At 44.9% G+C, this 17,334-nt stretch overlaps 1 protein-coding gene across 7 annotated transcripts in view; it reads right to left on the bottom strand.

Annotated features, from left to right (window-relative positions):
• Positions 1–17,334, bottom strand: part of SRGAP2 (SLIT-ROBO Rho GTPase activating protein 2) — a 233,911-nt gene that overhangs the window by 38,532 nt on the left and 178,045 nt on the right. For all 7 annotated transcript variants that reach the window (XM_072948342.1, XM_072948340.1, XM_072948339.1 and 4 more), the window contains exons 11-13: positions 10,355–10,439; positions 7,296–7,323; positions 5,550–5,574 (exon numbers count right to left, since the gene is read on the bottom strand). In XM_072948342.1, coding sequence (XP_072804443.1) covers positions 5,550–5,574; positions 7,296–7,323; positions 10,355–10,439 — 138 coding nt within the window. The remainder of the gene's footprint in view (positions 1–5,549; positions 5,575–7,295; positions 7,324–10,354; positions 10,440–17,334) is intronic.

The following is a 17,334-nucleotide window of genomic DNA, read 5'->3' on the forward strand; positions in this document are numbered from 1 at the left end:
CTTAAATTCAGCATGTCCCAAATGGAACTGATCATCCTTTATTCCAAACCAGTGCCCCACTCCCAGCTATCCAATCCACCATCCATACACATATATTGTGTCAAGTCTGCATCCCAAATATCTCTCAAATGCACTCATTTCTCTCCATCTCTACTGCCACCAACCCAGTCCAATCCATCAGTATCTCCATTCCCACCACCGTCGTTCCCCAAACCAGTTTTTCTTCTTTCAAATGTGGTTAGGTGATCTTTGTGCACATTTCATCATTTATTTTCTAGGCTAAACTCTTTCAGAGACTTCTCATTACTTTCTGTACCCTGCCTTGCGTGTCCAGGGTCCTGCCTTTGCCACCAGTTTTGTCTCCTTCTGCTCTTCCCCTCCATCTCTGTTTCAGCCATACTGGTCTTCTTTCTGCTCCTCAGTAAGTCCTCCCTTCCCCATGGCTTTGCAGGAACTGCTCCTGCTACTGCAATGCCCTCCTCCCTCTGGTCCCCTACCCCCAGGGTCTCAGTGTCACTTCTCAGGGATGTTTTCCAGAGTCCCCAGTTAAGATCAGGATCGCTGGCTACAGGGTCTCAGCACCTTGCACTTGGCCCTCACACCCTGACTGTGACTTAACTGTGTGGGTATGAATATCTGTTTGCATTTGTCACCATTAAAGCTTGAGCTCCACAGGGCAGACTTCATGTCAGTTCTTGGTGACTGGTGCTGGCCGTGATGCTCTCACATAACAGGTGCTCAGTTAATATCAGTGGAAGGTAGCAGAACGAACCAATGGGAGCAACAGAAAGGAGGTTTGTTTGGGGCGGGTATAGCTCAATAGTAGAGCACATGCTTAGTGTGTGAAGTCCAGGGTTCGATTCCCAGTTACATCCATTAAAGAAGGAAAAAAAAGAAGAAGAAAAGGGGTTTGTAAGGTAATAGGTAAGAGTAAGAAAAGGTAAAAAGCTTTTAAAAGGTAAGAAACTTTAAGGAAACTCTTGGAAACAGTGGAGTCTAATTGGTGCAAAACTAAGCAGGCCTCCCAGATAACAATCTTTGCTCAGCCATTTTGCTGTCATTTATTTAACTTCTTGGGGTCTTAATTTGGCATCTACAAACCAGGGAGGGGAACTGGTGGTGAAGAGAGTAATATTTCCTATTGGCACATGAATGGAGTGCTTACCATCTACAGAGGAATTTACATGGGTGTTGGCCCAGGAACTAAGTGCTTTAGATGAACTGGTCCCAGTAACAACCCTGTGGGGTGTGTATTATGATTATCCTCATTTGACCAATGAGGAAGTGAAGGCTGAATGAGCCGAAGTAGCTGCTTATGGTGACACAGCTGGTAAGTGGAAGCCAGCATTCAAACCCAGGCAGTCTCCCCCAAGACGGAGCATGTCACTACGCCATGCGTCTGAGGAGCTCGGTAAATATAGCCAGGTGTGCGTACCAAACATTACTGAAAACTGGTAGGGTTTTGTAATGCAGCTAAATGCACAATAACTCACAGGGAAGAAAGGGATCAGGCAGAGTGACGGTAAACCTAGCTGGAAAGGGCTTTCGATGTTTGGGACAGACTGGGTCCTCAAGTGCCTTCTGCTCATTTCACAGGTTTGCCTGGCCCCTCCTCTGGCTCTGAATTTTTAGCTGTAGCCATGGGCTTTGGCTGCTGTGAGGGAAGCAGCTGGGTCTCATAAGAAGTCAGGCTGAGAGAAGAGATGGTGTGGCCTCTAGCACGTAGGCCTGCTGGGAACCCAGGATGCTGCCAGAGGGAGTACCGAGCGCACCAAGGCGGAGCCGGAGTCAGGAAGGTCTCAACGACCCAAACACTCATCTTCATGAGCCCCACACCCATCTGCTCCCTCCAGATCTCCAGCTTCAGTAGTGAAGTGTCTGCCCTCTTGCTGCCATCACTAAATTTGGCCAGTCAGCCTAGGATGATCTCAGAGGAAGAATCATGTCAGCTCTCCCATAGTCTAAGGAAGAAACTGATTTCCACCATTAATAATACTACTAATAAAAACCAAACCCCATTTTTGGAGGTCTTTTTCTGTTTACAAATGTTTTTATTATATTTTCATTTATAAATAGTAGTGGCAGTGATAAGGAGGACATGATGGGAGAGTCTGTAAGTTTTTCTGGCCCTAAATTTATATTTCATAAATTTATATTTCAGAGGGAGGGAGGCTGGGAAGCTCACAGGTTACTGGCTTCAACAAGTCACGTGAGTGTAAAATTCTGCCTAGACTTGTGGGAAAAGGAGCATCAATGACAGCGAAGAAGGAAGTCCGCGGGGTGGCAGAAAGCAAAGCACCAAGGATATTAACCTGCATGTTCGTGTTGCCAGCAGTACTTCAGAGGTGGCCCAGAGGACAACATGTGGTAGATGAGATGGGCCAGAGATGACCTGCCCACTGCAGAAGAGCATCCAGTGGAGCCTGAGCCAGAGTCCGGTGGGAGCAAAAACTGGACAAAGTCAAGAGGGGTGGGGATAGCTCAGCTGGTAGAGCGCATACTTAGCACGCATGAGGTCCTGGGTTCAATTCCCCAGGATTTAATCTCCATTAAAAAGAAAAACAAATGGGATAAAGTCATGAAGGCTTCAGACTCTCTCTCACTGTCGCACTTCTGAGCTCCAAGTGAATTCATTCCCCCAGGATGCGTCCTGGTGAAGACCTTCATTTCCCCATCGATCCTGCACACAGCTGTGTGAGCAGTGTCTATGTGAGTTCTTGTTCAGTGTCTGTCTCTCCTTTCCTTCCTCTCTCCTTCCCTTCTTCAATGTTGGAATCCATGTCAGTTTAATTCTTTAGTTCACAGTAGTTCTGGTCATATAATCCCAAGGTTGGAAGGGGCTTTTAAGGACAATCAGGTCAAATCCCCATTCAGTCAGATTAAGGGAACATTAAACCAAAAGTGGAGGGAGAAAGTTAGCAGACATAATTTGGAAAAGATAGTAAAGCAGGGGTCCAGTGATCTGCAGGGGAAAACAATCGGGCAGGTGGCCAGTTAATGCCCGAATATGTCATTGCCTGGCATAACTTCTCATAAGCGAGAGAATTAGGATTTTGCCAGGTGCTCATCTCCATTACAATTGTTAGATTTCTGTTTTCACCAAGGGAGAAAATACAAGTCTTGTTACCTGATCAGATGTGGGCGATGAGGAAAAAAGAGGCATCAAAGATATGATGTGGGGCTTCAGGGACTGTGAAGAATGGAGGGTCCCCACTGAGAGAAGCAGAGAAGTTAGAGGAGGTGTTAAGGAACTGACAATGTGGCAGGAAGGTGACGAGATGGATGCTGAGGGTAGGAGGTGCTGTCCCAACTCTAGAGCATCGACGTCCTGCCAGTCAGGAGGAGTCAGATGCTAAGGCTCAGGTGACAGCATTATAGAACTAGTGGATGCTTAGGAAGGAGAGAAAAAGAGAGACAGATTCATCTAAGGCAACAAAAGCGACAAGACAAAGACAAAGAAGTCAAAAGAGGACCAAGCCTTGGGGAAATGCCTAACTTTCGAGGGATGGAGAAAGACAGGCCACCAAAGAAGACATGAAAGTAATAGGAAAGAGAAACTTCTGGGCTTGAAGGGCGCAGGGAAAGCTTGGAAGCAGCATTTGACACATCTCTTTTTGAAGAAAAGTTTGGGATGGTTTGAACCCAGGCTTTGCTAGTATCAAAAATGACTGGAACCCATTAGAGACCCTCAAAAACAAAAGCTCCTGGATTCTTCCTCTTGTTTGTCTTATTTGCTGTAAATAACTAAAAAAAGTTTATTTCCTGGTTACGTATACAAGATTACTCATCTTCCAGGTTAGTTATTATTTATCTCCCTGACTATCTTAGAAAAACTCTTCACTGATCTACCATGAGCTGCTAGAGAGAAATGGAAAGAAAAAAAGGACTTTATTTGATCTGGGTTTCTGGTGCATCCTGGAACTCTTACACAAATCTAGCACCGGGCAAATATAGTTTTCCTGACAACTGTGTAAGCACAGCAGGATGCAAACCAGATGGGTGCCATTCCTTTCTGATTATGAGCCCAACCAGGGGCACATATCACCTGCCAGACTGTAGCCTTTGGCACCCCTGAGCCAGACTGGGGGCTGCGAAGCCCTCAGACTCATGCTCCATCTATACGCAGGAGGCTCAGTTTCAGTCCAGGAACTAAAAGGAACATAAAGGGGACAAACTTCAAGTTCAATCCTAAAAGGAACATAAAGGGAACAAACTTCAAGTTCAATCCTGTTCTGACTTTTAAAAGGGAAAAAAAGCTTACTCCTTCTTTAAGATATCCACCTATTCATTTGAAATGTAATAAATTATCCTTGGGAGTCACTCCATTCTACTCTCACTATAAACGAAATCATGGGAGAAAGGGAAAGAAGAAAGAAATAGAGGAACAAGAGGAAAGAGAGTGGCAATCAACTTTTAAAATTAAAAAAATGTGTAATTGCACCTGATGGTGTTCTCATTCAAACGAGATCCAAAATAGAGAAGGAAAAAAAAATTAGTGACAGCAAAGCTAAGACAAGTGAGGGTTACACTATCAACTTCCCCAGCTGGACCACCCGCCCAGCCAGCTGAAGCAGTCAGATCAGCTGAAGACCCCGCAGGGGCTGCCACCACCACAGAAACCATGTGCCCTCGACCTTCCATTCTCTCCCTGTGGCTACAACCACTGTGAATTACCCAAAACGATTTTTTAAAGCCTGGATCAGCTTTCCCCTGAGTACACACAAAGGTATTTCTGAGCTCTCTCCACCCTCTCCGTGCTAACTGCCTGCTGCATAGCTGGTCTGAGCTTAGGGGACACAAAACCACTTTAGTATTTGCCATAAAGTACAATCAGGAAGTCAAATTTGCTACTGCAAAAAAAACCAAAAAAACAAAAAACCTTCAATTAATTTTTTTAAACAGGCCCAAGTGCTGTTTAAGACTATCCATTGATGTTGATTGTCCATGCTGTGCTAAAACTCCTCCTAATGGGGGTCATGAGAGCTTTCTGCTCGCTGCTCAGTGTCAGATTTTAATACAACACTGACGATCATGCACCAAATTGCAGGGTTCAACGTCTCTTGCTTATCATTTCTAGATCAGACTTATCTTTACATTTTTATTATGTCTTAGAAATACGTCCAGGATGTCCATGCCACCAGCAATGAACAAACAAAACCCTGCAAACCCTGGTCTAGGTGACTGGCTGCTGTGAGTTACTGACATACCGGCACATACAAGTACGAAATGTGAAGTCTCTTTCACGGTCTCCTAAGGAAGTGATACCGAGGACAATTCTGGCATACTCTGCCACAGTCAACCAGATCTTCAGTCTGTAAGAGGGCAACCAACTAGGGAGGAGAGGAATGAGTCAGAAAGGCCACACCCCCCCAGGCTAAACCAATGAAATCAATGAAATTATCATCATATTAAACATACTATGACTGAACAGTAACGCAGGCATGTAGTCAGAAAAGTGTCTGTCCCATCCTCAGTGTACCGAGTTCCACCAACGTCTGGGATGGGACCACTGTCCCACCAGACAGGCCTGGTTCTTGCTGGGTCCTTACCTGTTTCCTCACAGTTGAGCTACGCCTGTGGTTGACCCAGAGAGGACAGATCCAGCAACCGGGAGGAAAAAGAGAAAACAGGGATTAAAAACAATCCGGGAGGCGGTTAATGAAACCAGCCACATCATTCAGCTCAGTGTCAGCAATGGCTAGGAAACTCGAAAAACCACTTTCCAAATAAAGCCCAATAAAGCATTCCCCACAAAAGCACAGAGGTCTCTGGTTTTAATGAACGCCACCATTCAAAACCAGAACCGTAGGGATTTGGCTCAATTTGCCAACATATAAATATAGACGGGTCGGGAAACAGGACGACCTCTCTGTTTATAAGGAGACACCCAGTAAACACCAGAGGAAGCAATGGTTTTCTTTTCTTTGGAAATCTACAGGGACAAGATAGGGAACCATTTTCCTGGAACTTAGAGGCTCCAGACTGGAAGGAACCTTGGGGAGCCTCTAGGTCAATGCTCTTCAAGCTGTATTAAGCCTCAGCAGTCTTTTCTCCGAGGGAGTCTGACTCAGACAACACTCCCCCAAGCAAGCAGAGCAGCGAGCCTGGCTGTTGGGCTCCGTCTGTCCCTTCCACCAGCCTGCTCCTGAGGAACCTCTTTGGAATCCTGGAGCTCCTGGGATCTAGTGGAATGCTCCTTCTTGTCTTACAGATGAGAAGACTGGAGTTCAGAGAGGGCAAAAGAGCAGCCCAACGTCACACAGTGAATAACAGCATACAGGAAGTCAGCTCAGCTCTTTTCACTCCCACAGAGCCTTCCGCAGATACGGGACATCAGGTGAACTTACACTAGGACTCTATCATCAAGAAGATATATTCCACAGAGTCCCATTATCCTGGTTCCTTCCAGTCAACAAGGCTAATATATTAATGGGGTCTTTACTGTAATCCATAATGACAAAACGATGAAAGCCAAATGAAGCTATCTTTAAATAATGAGCCCGTAATTGTAAATGGCCTCATGATCATTGTGTGTGTTGGCAAATATAAGTGGTTTATATAATGGGCTAATCCGGGGTCTCTAAGGAGTCCAGCCCAATAAAGCACTTTCCCCCGTTAAATCAGCACATTTTTAGGCATCTAAGAACCGTTGGCTGAATGAATGCCTTGCTCTCCGCCAACTCACTAAGTTTTCTCATAGCAGCACTGTGACTAAGAGGGAAAATATTTGGCTGGGATGGGAGGAGGGGAAGGTGGGGAAACACTGGGAGGGAGGCACACTTGTACATCAGGCAAGGATTTCTACCAATGCTGTTGGCAAGCAATGCAGTGTAATATTTCATTAGCCAGCAACACTCCCTAATTAGGGGCTATCATCTTTTTCGTGTATAAAACAATCTCAGGCCAAGTGTTATCTTCTGATCTTCTTTCCCTGGGTCAGAGACTTCCCGAAACCCACGTGTTGAAGTCTAGAATCTACTGTAAGGTTACCAGCATCCTCCAGCATCGAACATTTCTTTTCCTTGCAATGCAGTGGCTTTCGGGAGTCTCTGGGACCATTTTAGCAAATGGTAATTCCCTTCACTGGGTTCTGCTCCGCAAACCCATTTCCACTTGAGGCCAGATGGGGTCAGCAAGGCCAAGGGACGGAAGCCACCCCTGCCCTGAGCCAATCCTTTGCAAAGTCATCCAAACGCCTCTACAACTCAGTTCCTTGGCTCTTTCCCAGGCTGTGATGGCTCTACCCCACGGGCCTCTCTTCATCCCCTCCCAGGGCTGCCTCAGGCCACACCTACCTGGCCAGACTGCAGTCTGTCCGCTGACCTGTTGGAAAGACAAAAGGCAAAAAGCACATGTTGAAGCAGCAGGCGTGAAAGAGGGAGACTTGCTCCCAGGAATGACCATGTCTGCCTGTCTCCCCAGGGAGCCACTAGCATCACACCGTGACTGGCCTTCCAGACCAAAAAGCAGAGAGCACGCAGGGCCTCTTTCTGGGCCAGTGCCACTTCTGATGCTTCTTCCCAGCCCAGGGGTGTGGGTGTCCCGAAACCAGTAGTTGGATTTGCCAACTCTGGTCCCAAAGGGAAAACAGGGGAACAACAGCAAAGCAGATCACGCCTTAGAGAACAAATGATGAGAAGCCTTCCCAGAGATAAAATTCAGCTTCTCTTCAATGTACGTTGGGTGTGTTCGTGTTGGGGAGGGAGAGATGAGTGCATGCGTGCACACACGCCCGCACACACACACATACTCTCTCACACACTTGAGGGTGGAAGGAATAGTTATTTGGGGAGAGGATGGGGCATATATGGAAGCTATATTGGGTTTTTTGGTTTAAATTTTTTTTAAATTTATTTTATTATTTTAAATAATTTGGGGGGTAGGTAATTAGGTTAATTTATTTATTAAAAAAATTTTTAATGGCGGTATTAGGGATTGAACCCAGGACCTCGTGCATGCTAAGCACGTGCTCTACCACCGAGCTATACCCTCCCTTCCCAAGGAAGTTCTAGTTTTAGATTCATAGTAAATTCTCACTCCCATCAAGCTGGGCTGAAATGACAAGGAAAAAATGAGATTTAAAATGCTGACACTGGCATCAAACCGTGGTACTCAGTCCAACAGTGGGCCCCAATACTCAGTTTAATAGATCAGAGCCAGCCTTAAAACATGGAATTGAAAACCCTAATGTTCATACAAAGTATCCTCATGTTTTTAAAAAATACATATGCATCTGTACATGGGCCATTCTGTAATCTATGTTGCTTTCTTTGGGTCCACAGTTAACCAAGCCTGGTCTGCATTAGAACAGTATTAGATAAACCAGGGAAGATGGTTTATCAGCAGGTGCTGAGCTGGAGAAGGAGAGAGCAGTTCCCACACCCTCATCCAGGATCCTGGAAAGGCGACTCCGAGGGTGGTGGGGGGAGGGCAGGGCTTTTTCTAGCCTTTAAAGGTTGCTAATTGTTGATTACAGTTCAGCACATCTTGAGCAACACCCTCCCCCACCCCTAACAGCCTCTCTTCCTCAAGGCGCAGCTTTCATCTGCAAAAATATTATTCAGAGCCATTATTTCCAACATCTGTCCCATTTCCATGCCGGAATATTCATACACATCAATTATCCCTCCATGGCAAGAACAAGGGGCTCTTGCATTACAGTGACAAATACGTGCAGAAGGCAGGGACATGATGACCTGCACATGGGAAGATCTGCAGCTATTTTTTTCCTTGTTGCTAGAACTTGTCATCTTTAGAGGAAGGCCATTTGCAGCACTAATGAACGGCCACCAACCTTCACCCTTTCATAGTAGCACATTTGGTGCTTGTGTGTGTGTTTCAAACCCATTCTCTCTCTCTCTCTCTCTCTCTCTCTCTCTCTCTCTCTCTCTCTCTCTCTATCGCGCGTGTGTGCGCGCGCGCGCGCACACACACACACAAACATACATACAGACTCTCTTTTTCTCTCACACTTAGAGGCCCTGTTCCCCATCACCCCACTTATGGACCACGCTTAGATTATCTTGGTAAAATGAAATCACAGTTACAACTTGCTTCAGACAGTCCTGGGCTTTCTCTCCTCCGATTCCCCATGGAGCAATCTGATAACCCCAGAGTAAAGATCTTCTATAAGCAAAGTTTGGATCTCAGTGCCTAAACCTGTTAAGCTTGAATCCCTTGGGGAGTGGGGAGGAAAGAGAACAGAGTTACTTAACAGGCTTTCTTCACATAAAAGAAAATGCCTTAAAAATCACAAGATCAAAGACATTAGAGATAAAAGAATGAATCGTCTGGGGGGAATCGTTCAGGGCAGGAGAACAGGACAAGAAGGGTGGGTAGGAGGCTCTGGTATGAGAATCGGGGCTCTAATTCCTGGGGCCAATGATACAATGAGTGCCATACCCTCTCCTAGATTCTGCAGTTTGTCTGAAGAGGGCTCAAGAATTTATCTGAAAATGTTAGACCGCTGAGTGAGTGCAGGTTTTGCCTTTTACTGGTGTTACCACCTATTCCACGTAGCCTCCCCCTCCCCGTGTTGAAGTGAGATTAGTGGGGCAGGGAGGAGGGGCCGGGCATTTAGAGGCATCCTCAACCTGGGAATCCCATTAATCACAGGATGCTGAGAGCTGGGCAAGGAGACTTGGGCAGGGTGCCAAAAACCCCAGGGACACTTCTCTCTCAACCTCTGCCTTCTGTTTGACAGCTGAGGAGACAAAGTCCAGAGTGCCAGTCCATCCTCTGCCTTGCTACTTTCCAGGGTCTGGTTAAAATCACCCCGTGAGAGGAGACAGTCCATTCAGTACCACAGCTCCGGCATGGCCAAAGCAGAGAGAGAGGGTTGCCTCCTAGCACTGGGACCCTTCAGGACGGAGGAAAGACCGCGGCCCCACCTCGAAGCTCCAGACAGCGGCTGTCAGCCCATCATCCCTGCCCTTGACAATCCTCTCCTCCGAGCAGCTGGGGAGCTCAGCTTACAGCTCCCTTCCCTCTTGCTCCAGCCTCAGTTCTGCCACAGAGGAGCTGAGAGTTTTACCAAAGTGTCTGGAGAGTAAATAACCCATCAGCTCCTTTGCTCCAGACGCAGCAGAGGAGGGGGTGGGGTGGAGAGCAGGCACGCTCCATTTAAACAAATAGACAACGCACATTAGTGCTTCATTAAGCATTGGCCTTCCCCCATTACTCAAGCAGTCATCTGGGGCGTGTGCTTCCCCATCAAACGAGCGCGGAAAAGCAATGCATTCATATAGCCAGATACGGTCCACTTGGCTGAAGGCAGAGGGGTGTGCTCAGCACTAGGGCCCCGGGCTCGGCCTTCCCCTCACGGCCAAATCTCCGGTAGGGCTCCCTCACTCACTCTCTCCCAGGGTTTTCTGAAGAAGGTCGTGCTTGGCTTGTAGCTTGGTGATGAGGTTCCTGCCCTCCAGGTACTCCTTCATTTTCTGTAAGGGAGGAGGAGGACAAAGAACAATCAGATTTCAGAAGAAGAAGAAGAAGAAAGAAAATCTCAGATGCTCAGCTGTACCTTCCTTTTCTAAGAGGGCTTTTGGTTACTGACCCAGTTTCTACGAAGTTCCATTTTCTATTTCTTTAAGGCCCCGAGCATCTGGGCAGCTGCTGATTTTCCTGGTGGATTAGCACCCTGCTCTATGTCTTCCTGGGAGTTTCACGTCGGCCAGGGTCAGGAACTAGCTCCTAGAGCCCCTCATCCATCTCTTTCTGCTTCACTGAAGAAGAGCAGGGGGTAGAGGGACTCACTGAGCTGCTGCCTTCTTGGTGTGAGGACACACACCTGCGGCTCGTCACCTCCACTGACAACCCCAGGATGCATTACATCACACAAGGAGCCAAGTCAAGGGCAGACTCAGCCCCTGCCTCGGCTGCAAGCCCAGCACTCAGAGCATCTTTGTCTCAGCCAGATTGTAATCGGCCTCCTCCTCTATTCTGCAGGGAGTCTTCATGGAAAGCTTGGGATTTCTGAGCACACAGAGGGAGAGGCTGCCACCCTCCCCTTGCATACACACATACCGGCCGTTCCAAACACAAGAGGAGATTTATGGAAATGCAATCCCATCTGCTCTAACAGTCAAAATACGACTGCCGTGCTGTACCTTCTGATCTGACCTCTCTCAACGCTTGTCTGGCCAGTGAGAGATTCTGCTTCCCTAGATAATTCATCAAATCTTCCAAACAACTTTATGAACTATTATTATCATTATCCCCATTTTATGGATGAGGGCACTGAGATTAAATAAGTTGCTTTAGATCAAAGGATTAGTGAGTGGTGGAGCATGTTTCCAAGCACACATAGTTTGCCAATACAATGTGTGCTTTTAACCTCAAAGTACTAATTCTTTGTATGTAGCAATTTAAGAGTCTTTTAGAGTACTTTAGCACATATTTGACTCTCACAATAACTCTGTAAAGCACACAGGGAAGACATCCTTATTTCCTTCCTACAGATGAGACGGTGATTTCGAGGAAGGAGGTATCAAATAACTTGCTAACTGTTGCAAGCCAGTAGGGTAGTAATGCCAGATTTGGATCCCAGGCCTTTGGACTCTCAACATGGTGTCTTTCCCACTCTACCCAACGGCTGTTCGCAGGGATCTTAGTTTGCCTGGGTTGTCCCCTGCTTCAAGGGTTCATCTGCTGAGTCAGGGGTCATGCCCACGTCTAAACTCGGGGGCAAAACGTAGTGTTTCCCTGAGCGTGATCTGTGAATCACTGGTGATACATGAAGCAGTTGAGGGGGTAACTGGATAAAACATTTACAATGATAACAGTTCTATCTTTCACTTAAGGTACTAAGCAAAAAGTATAATTTGATTTTACACCAAGCCTTTGATTTTAAGGCTATTACCACTTAGGATGAAGGCAGCAAGAAAGGGTTAAAAAAATGTGACTTCTTTTTATTCTGTACCTTTCTGTCCAGTGTGAACTTTTAACCAAGAGCATCTATTTCTCTCTCTCTTCGTGAAAATGAAGAAAAACGCTGCTTTCTCTGGGATGCACATCCTGGCCCTCCCGAGTTTACCCAGATGCTTCTGTGTGGCTCTTTGCAAATCTCCATGACAGCACCGCTCACACAGCCCTATCACACAGGCTTTGTACTCCTGCGTTTTCCCTCTATGGGCAGAGACCACGGCATTCGTTACTCTCTGCATCCCTGGTGATTAGTACTGGGTCTGCAGCTAGTAGACACTCAATGAATGCTCAAAAACAAGTAAATAAATGAGTAGTCTCACTCTTCTCTGCATAGAACCCTCCTCAGCAGTTAAAGACCAAGCCTCCAAGTGTGCCCCCCACCCTCTGAATTAAATACAAGACCAACAAAACACAAGCCATGCACCAAATCATTTCTGTTGCTTTACTCACGACCTGTTCCCCCTGCTCCTTTGTGCTTTTGCACAAGAACATCTGTGTGAAAATAGGCTCCGTTGTCACTTTCCGCATCCCATCTGCTCCAGCTGCCGGCTCACCTGCTGTCAGTCTTCTCTGGGTGATACCCTGATCCCCAGCCAATGCCTAATTGTGAGGCTTGGAACACTACGTCAGGGAGCAAGCGTGAAACACCTTCAGGAAACATCCACTACTGACATCTGAACCGTGAGAGGCTCCTCTTTGAAAGGTTATCCCAAGGAGACTCTAAAGGTTTCCTAATGAGGCAAAATTCACCCGGAAACTGCAAGTAGACGGCTCCAAAAATAGCCAGAATTCTGAAAGGAGATAGATGCAAATTCCTCCCTCTCACTCATGTGTATACTTGTGATTCCGGAAATCATTTTTTTCATTTATGTTCACAGCTCACTAGTTAACTCCAGCTGTCACTCGGTGAACCATTAAAATAAATAACAATCTGATAAAGAGGTATGATGAATTACCTTTCCGGGTTCCATTAAATCCTGAAGGAGCAAAAGCTGTGTCAAGGTATGACCTGCATCCCTAATAGTGGAAGCAGTGGTTGGAAGCTTTCCGTCTAGGTAAGCCGGGTGTGGGAAGGCGAAGCATCCCAGAGTTCCCAGGCGTGTCATTTATCACTTCCCTGTCCCGCCCATAAATCAGCGCTCATCTGTGTGAGTGATAAACTGGGAAAAGTAACCTGGCCTTTCCTGGTGGAATTGAACTAGAAGCCTTCAGTTGCAACTGAGCAGATACACATTGAAGGGAGGTGAGACAGCCGAAGACAAGGGAGGAATAAGTGGCTTTTCAGTGATTTCTGGAGCCAAGGGGGCCAGGAAAATAACTGTTTATGTGTAGCCTCAAAAATCCTTCCTTGGGCAATAAGGGTCACTTTCCTTATTTAAACCATGTCCCAATATTGGGTAATTAATTTTCTTTCATTCCATTCCCTGTACCCTACTTCCTTCACCTGCCATCTAATGCTAAAGTGATGACCTGGAGTTTTCCTCAACAGAGAAGAAAAGAAAGAGGTGTGTTCTATTCCAGATCAACAAAATGAACTTAACTCCTAACATGTAGTCTGACTGCCAGCACCTCCCCCTCTCTGCCGTTTTACACTCAGTATTATCAAAACTGAGAACTTCTTCCAAAAGTAGGGAGGGAGGCAAGAGCTTATTGGGTAGTTCTGTTTTTTTTGCCCTTTGTGAACCACCAATTCAATTTTCATGATCTCATTAACTTATTTCTTAATAATTCCTAATTGGTTATTAATTGTCCATGATGAATTTTTTAATACCTTTATTATGGTATGATTCTTGTACAGTAAACTATACATATTTCAGATGTACAATTTGATGAATTTTGATACATGTATACGCCAATGAAACCACCACCACAATCAAGATAGCTAACATTTCCAAGTGATGAGTTTCATTCATCAAAAAGGATTAATATATAATTTTGCTTTCTGTGCCCTCTTTTCCTGACAGACATTTTAGTTGCAGTAAAATGGAGAAGCTTGAGTTGGGATATTCTAGTCCTACCACTCCTCAACTCTTCCAACCTTGAGTACGTCACTTAACTCCTGGACTCAATTTCCCTGCCTGAAAAATGAGGATAATAGTATCTTTTCTCCCAAGGGTGCTGAATGTGAAATAACATTACAAGCATGACTGTGACTATCAGCACAGTGTCTGGCAACTAGCAGGTGCCCAAAAGCGTTCCTTATACCTCAATCACCTGCTTAGTTAACCTAACAAAAGCCCTTCTCTAAGCTTCTTTGCTTTGTGCTAATACTTAAGAAAGGTGAATCAAAGCAGGTTTCTGGTCTTTTTTTAAAATAGTTTTTTTTTAAATCAATTACAAACATTTTATTTTATTTTATTTATTTTTTATTTTTAAATTAATTTATTTTGGGTTTTTTTTTTGGGTGGGGGGAGGGAGGTAATTAGGTTTATTTACTTATTTCTTTATTTGAACGGAGGTACTGGGGATTGAACCCAGGACCGATGTATACTAAGCATGTGCTCTACCATTGAGCTATACCCCTCCCCACTAGGTTTCTGGCCTTAAAAAAAAAAGTAAGAGGCATAAGAATGCTTTTCAAATTTAATTTTAAGATGCTTCTTCCCTTTAAATACATTCTTACCATAATGGTATAATACTTGCCTATGCCTTGAATTTCATCTGTGAACCCAAGGCCAGAAGTATCCACCGTTGCCAGAAGGTGGGGTGGGTGGGAGGAGTGAGCTATGTCTAGCCAGCCCCTTGCACAGAGGTACACAGATGTCATTATTGTGGCTACTTCCCCACCATCCAAGCACACTGACATTTCCCCTCCTCCCTGTCAATTTTTAAAGCAGGAAACAGCTGTCAGACAGCATACATCACAGAGCAAAGCTTTAAACAGGAGTCCATCTCCCCACTTTAACTGACAGGGCAGGCGCACTCATTCTTTTGTAACTGCTTAGCCCACATTTACCAAGAATCTGTTTATTCTTTGAAGAATACAAAGATAAAAAAAGATCTTGGACCACACCAAATCTAGTGGTCTTAGAGCACGGCCCCAGTGGCCAAGGAACCGGTCATTCCAACCTGTCTTCTCCAACCTGTTATTACTGTTCCCAAATCTGTCCCCTCAAATGCAGGCAGGCTATAATCCCCTCTTCTCTATTTTATCCCCTATTCAAGAACCCCATACTCCAACCACCATACAAGGAAATACCTATAAGGGTTTGACAGTTACCTGGCTCAACAGTGAGCATTACTGCACACGAGCAGGGAATTGGTTAAATAAATGATGGTACCTCAATCCATAAAATGGAATTCTGTGCCTCTACTAAAAAAGGAGACAGGACTGATCTTTATGGATCAAAATGAAGATAATCTCCAAAATAAATTAAGTGAAAAAAGCAAAGTGAAGAGCAGTGTGAATGGCATACTTTTTTTTTTAAATAAATTTTAAATTTGGGTTTTTTTTTTGGTGGGGGTGGTAATTAAGTTTGTTTGTTTAGAATGGAGGTACTGGGATTGAACCTAGGACATCGTGAATGCTAAATACACTCTACCACTGAGCTATACCCTCCCCGCCAAATGGTATACTTCCATTTGTATTTCTACTTACTTCATTTCATTACATTTGTAAAGTAATAATACTATATTAAAGGGCACATCAGTGGTTGTCTCTGCACAGTGGTTGTATCCTCTGGAAGGACACAGAAGAAACTGGTTTCAATCACTGGCGGAGGTGAGGGGAAGTGGGGGCTGGGAAGGGTAGGGGTTGACTTTTTTCTATATGCTTTTCTGAAATCTTTGTGTCGTTTAAAAGAATATCATTTTTTTAACAGTCACAATCAGAAAAGGCAATATATAAAAATAGATAAAAAACGAATTTCTTCTGTCTGGCACAGGGAATTATATTCAATATCTTGTAATAACCTATAATGAAAAAGAATATGAAAATAAATATATGTATGTATGTGTGTATATGCATGACTGGGACGTTATTCTGTTTACCAGAAATTGACACATTATAACTGACTGTATTTCAGTTAAAAAAAAAAGCAATGGGAAAAAAAGTAGACATTGCTGGATTGTGTGTGGCAGAGGACAAGTGATATAAAGCCAAGGAGGTCAGAAAATGTCTCCTCACTTTGAGCCAAGAAGGGCAGAGAGCTGCTGAGCTGTTCCCGATCCTTCCCTCACCTCAACTTCCTCAGCAGGGCTCGGAGAAAGACCCTGGGGCCTGAGACAAAGAGACCAGAGTTCCAGTTTCTGCTCTCGCTGAGGACATCAGACAAGCTACCCATCCTTTTCGAATTTTTGTTTGTTTGTTTTTTAGTTTTTAAAAAATCTTCCAAATGAGGCGGTCTAGTTAGATGATTTTTCAAAAATGCTTCAAGCTTTCAAATTTCATGATTATTTTCCTGGGACTCTTTAACTGACCTTTATAGGTCAGGCTTCGAATTTCCGATTGATGTCATCTGGGCAGATCAATCTGATGACAGCGGAGAGTTGTCGGAAAGCTTTCCCAGTGGCCCTCTGGGTCACTCAACACACTACTAGGAGTCAAAGCCATGACAAGGGAGCTCTTCCCAACCTTCCAAAAGAAAGAAACTTCTAGGACTTGCTACTCTGATGTCTTTGAAGGGCACAGGGAAACACACGGCCAGTGTTTGTGGAGGCCAAAGACTAAGAAAAGCACACCTGCAGCTCTGTTGGCTTTGTGGGCTTCAGCCGGCGCAGGCTGCCATCCTGGTTAGCACGCACCCTTTTCCTGAATGTTCATTTCGCCACCCCAAAAGAGTTCTTTCCTTTTATCATGAACTGAATTATCTGACACATTCCAAACACTAATCACAAAAATGATGAACTCTCTTGCAAATCTGTTACTGGACAGGCCCCAACAAAAAAACATTCCTGTTAGCCAAGGGAATTTGCACACAATTTTGATAAGTAGCACTAGGGCCACAAAAGACAGGAAATGAGTTATAGGACATCAATGCACTCAGACAGAGGTGACAGGGTGGGTGAGATTTAAGAGGTGACCCCTTTGATTATGGTCATTCCTGCTCTTACTAAAGGTCAATTTTGAATACAAATGTTAGAGCTTCATTTGAAGCCACAAAGTAATTTCTGAGTCTTAAATACAGATTTTTATGTCTGTTCTTATTTAATGAAAAAAATGGAAATCTTCTGCCATGTAACAAGATTGGGTCATTTAAGTAGGGTTGTATCTAAGCAGTCCAGACAGACTAGCCAGACAAACCAGCCAGACAATCCTATTATTAAAAGCCTCTAGAATATTCAACAACCTCCAGAGATAAAGAAGCTTGGGGAGGTGCACAGTCCTCATTATACACAAGACGTTTTTCTTAGCTTCTATCCCCAGTTTTTCATTCCTTTATGCTTTTACACATGCTGCTCCTGCCCCAA

The sequence above is a fragment of the Vicugna pacos genome, chromosome 23, assembly GCF_048564905.1.
Source record: "Vicugna pacos chromosome 23, VicPac4, whole genome shotgun sequence".
Lineage (NCBI taxonomy): Eukaryota > Metazoa > Chordata > Mammalia > Artiodactyla > Camelidae > Vicugna > Vicugna pacos.